Genomic DNA, 3,705 nt, shown 5'->3' on the forward strand with positions numbered 1-3,705 from the left:
AGGACAAGACATCAGTGAAATCAATGACGCAGGCTGACTCGTTGAATCGATCAGCGCTCTCATATATCAAAGGCATAAAATAGTATTTGCATGTCATATGGAGGATATTCAGTTTCAGACAACCGTCAGCTCAGTCTGAAAGGAGGGCGGGGAGTTTCGTGTAGCCTGGCCATGTCAACTGAAATCAGAGACCGCTGAGAGAATAAATGTTCTTCAGACTGAAGCTCGAAAGCCGTTTGATAGAAATCCCACATTACAGGGTGTGTGGTTCTTATGTACTTGGCGGGGGGGTCATTTAACAGCACAGACAGAAGAGCACTTGAGAAGTGAAAGTTTCTATATGAAGGTGAGGACAGATTCAGACCTCTGCTGATGAAAAGTGTCATCAGACACAGTTTTAAATTGATTTGTAGAGAGAAATATGAGTCTGGGGGTGGACCCTTAACCACCCATCTAAATGTCAGTACTCTAGTTCATGCAGAATGAGAAGGGAAGTGCAAAATGTGAAGCTGTTGAGCTGATGATATATTAGCAGAAATACATGTGTAATCCTAAAATTGCTGAACAGACATATGTCAGGAATAAATATAGTATCAATTACCTGTGACCTTAATCTGCTGTGGTAACATTAAAGCATTTTTCTGTAGGAGTCTACAGTACACTTCATAATGGGTAATCACGCTGTTATGAGTTGTATCTCTTATTAACTCTTAATATATATAAAATGATCTATTATGTGATCCTGAGATGGTGTTTTTGATTCCTTTGCCCCTATAACAGTGATGTTCCAGCTGTTGCTTGTGTCATAATGTTTGTCTATATCTTTTATTCTTCCCAACATAACATAGTATTATAGTATATATATTATTTTCTATCACATGACACAACTCAGCATAAATGAAGGCTGATTTGATGCAGAGGAGAGAAATTAATAATTTTTTCTACTTTTTCTAATTTATTTAATTTTTCAATCATTGTCACAGTAGTGAGATTATTATGACATACACTCTAACTGCTTCTCCATTTCGTCCTCAGAGACTTACCACAACGTGTTTTTAACGTTTTTTTTTTTTCTAACAGACTAAAGGGACATAAAGTTTCACAAACTGACGTCCGCCCTCACCACGGGCACAGTTTGCTTTATAGTTGCTGTTTTTGGAGAGTCGCGCATCCTGCGGCTCCTCCCCTGGGGGGAGGGGTCAGATAACCTATATTAGTAACCTGCGCTCAGTGGAAAGTTAGTGATCCCTCTGTGTCACTTACAAACGCGCACGACCCCAACGTTACACAAGATACCAACGAGTCTTAACCATGGAGGTGAGTTTGTTTAGTGATAATTTCTTTTAGGTCTGTTTTGCTCGAGGCTGTTTGATTACAATTAATGGATATCAATTAATACTATAACTGAGTACATGCTTGTTTTTAAATTGATTTAAAAGTGATTTGAAAAAATAGATTTTATACATTTTTTTCACTCTTTTAAAGAAGTTCTTAATCGTTTTCTAACTTTTCAATCCTTTTTTTTTTTCTTCTAGTATGACATTAGCTTTGACATCTCTGACAACGTCACTGACAACAACTCAGAGGAGTCTGGAGACTTTGAACTGAACTACCAGGAGCCATGTGGAAGAGCGCTCAGCAACAACTTCAACAAGTTCTTCCTACCAACAGTTTACGGAATAATATTCATTCTGGGAATCATTGGCAATGGATTAGTCGTTGTTGTCATGGGCTACCAGAAAAAAGTCAAAACGATGACTGACAAGTACCGGCTCCATCTCTCTGTGGCTGACCTCCTGTTCGTCTTCACGCTGCCCTTCTGGGCTGTGGATGCAGCCAGCAGCTGGTACTTTGGCGGGTTCCTCTGTGTGTCTGTGCACATGATCTACACGGTCAACCTGTACAGCAGCGTGTTGATCCTGGCATTCATCAGTCTAGACAGATACCTGGCAGTTGTGCGGGCCACCACCACCAACAGCCAAGACATGAGGAAGCGGCTTGCAAGCAAAGTGATCTATTTAGGTGTGTGGCTGCCTGCAGCCGTGCTGACTGTACCGGACCTGGTGTTTGCCAGGGTGCAGAACACAGGGTCTTCAAACTACCTTTTCATGGACGAAAGCATGGAGACTGGAGACTCCAGGACCATCTGCCAGCGCATCTACCCGCAGGAAACCAGTCTTATATGGACAGTTGTTTTCCGCTTCCAGCACATCCTCGTGGGCTTCATATTACCTGGTTTGGTCATCCTCATCTGCTATTGTATCATCATCTCCAAGCTGTCGCAGGGTGCCAAGCCCCAGGCACTGAAGAAGAAAGCGCTGAAGACCACGGTCATCCTCATCGTGTGTTTTTTCTCCTGCTGGCTGCCCTACTGTGTTGGCATCTTTTTGGACACGCTCATAATGCTGAATGTGATCCCTTCTTCTTGTGAGTTGCAACAAGCAGTGGAGACTTGGATTTCTGTCACTGAGGCGCTGGCCTATTTTCACTGCTGCCTGAATCCCATCCTCTATGCTTTCCTGGGAGTTAAGTTTAAGAAATCAGCCAGGAGTGCACTGACAGTCACCAGTAGATCAAGTCAGAAAGCGACTCTCATGACAAAAAAGCGAGGGGCAATTTCATCTGTGTCAACTGAGTCTGAGTCCTCAAGTGTTTTGTCAAGTTAACAAACGGTCAACCTCAGAGTCTGTGACTTGATACTCTCAGGAGAGAAGAAAACTAAGCTTTAATTTCAAAGAACTTACTACATTTTGTATAGATGTAAAAAAAAAAGGTTTTTATACATATTGATTTGTTTGCTTCGTTAACTGCAATTGTGTGTCTTGTAAGGGTTTTTGTTGCAATTTTTATGCAAGTTTTATGTTCCTCAAAGCAGATTGTGTCCTCAGGCAATGCATCATTTCTATTCATTCAGCTTTACAATCAAGATCCATTTTCCCTGTTTTCATCTTTACAATTTGTACTGCTGTATCAAAGCTCGGGCATACAATGCCCTTTTCTATTTTCAGGGATGGTAGCTGCTCTTGGAAACCTGTATATAGTTTGTAGCATTTGTGTGTTCGCACTTACGTTGTGTGATTTTTTCTGAAAGCTGTTATTTATTGTTGTCTTTCACACTGGAAGTTTTGTAAAAGAAACAAACTGCATGCTGCTTTTTTTTTTTTACCTTTTAACATTTTTTTATGTAAAAAATAAAAAAAAGTCAATGCTCTCATAACGACTGTGTGGTGTGCATCTTTACCTAACACCAACTTCTCCTCCCCTCAGGGTGTGGGGGATGAGGTGTGTGCGTGTGTGTGTGTGTGTTGGAGAGAGGAAGCATGGTCGGGGGTGGGTCTCTGAACACAAATGTCTCCACCTGATCTGGCTGAAAAGCAGAAGGAGGACTGAGCAGACTGACCCTGTAATTGCAAGAACATCTGTGCACTTTTACATCTTAAGTAGCCCTGACACAAAAGCTAAAATCTTTGGTTATAATTAGCACACATGTTGTTCCTTAACAAAGAAAACAGCATGTTAAGTTCTCCTTTGACTTCTCTCCTTTCTGTTCAGTTTGCAAGATATACTGCCTTCATTGTGTTTGGCTTGTAAACAGGTATTAAATGATTTATTTCACAGAGTCGGTCACTAGGTTAACCTTTGCCAACTCACAGAACAAGATAGTAGCATTTAGAAGACATGATATATATTCTGAAGACCCATATA

At 41.0% G+C, this 3,705-nt stretch overlaps 1 protein-coding gene across 1 annotated transcript; it reads left to right on the top strand.

The window, feature by feature from the left end:
- The first annotated feature begins 1,159 nt into the window (after positions 1–1,159).
- On the top strand, positions 1,160–3,232 carry LOC104926341 (C-X-C chemokine receptor type 4). The gene is made up of 2 exons (XM_010740176.3): positions 1,160–1,317; positions 1,536–3,232. Exons 1-2 carry the CDS (start codon positions 1,312–1,314, stop codon positions 2,664–2,666), a joined length of 1,137 nt encoding a protein of 378 aa, XP_010738478.3. The 5' UTR covers positions 1,160–1,311; the 3' UTR covers positions 2,667–3,232.
- The last annotated feature ends 473 nt before the right edge of the window (positions 3,233–3,705 follow it).

This window comes from Larimichthys crocea, chromosome XVIII (genome assembly GCF_000972845.2).
Source record: "Larimichthys crocea isolate SSNF chromosome XVIII, L_crocea_2.0, whole genome shotgun sequence".
Classification (NCBI taxonomy): Eukaryota; Metazoa; Chordata; class Actinopteri; family Sciaenidae; genus Larimichthys; species Larimichthys crocea.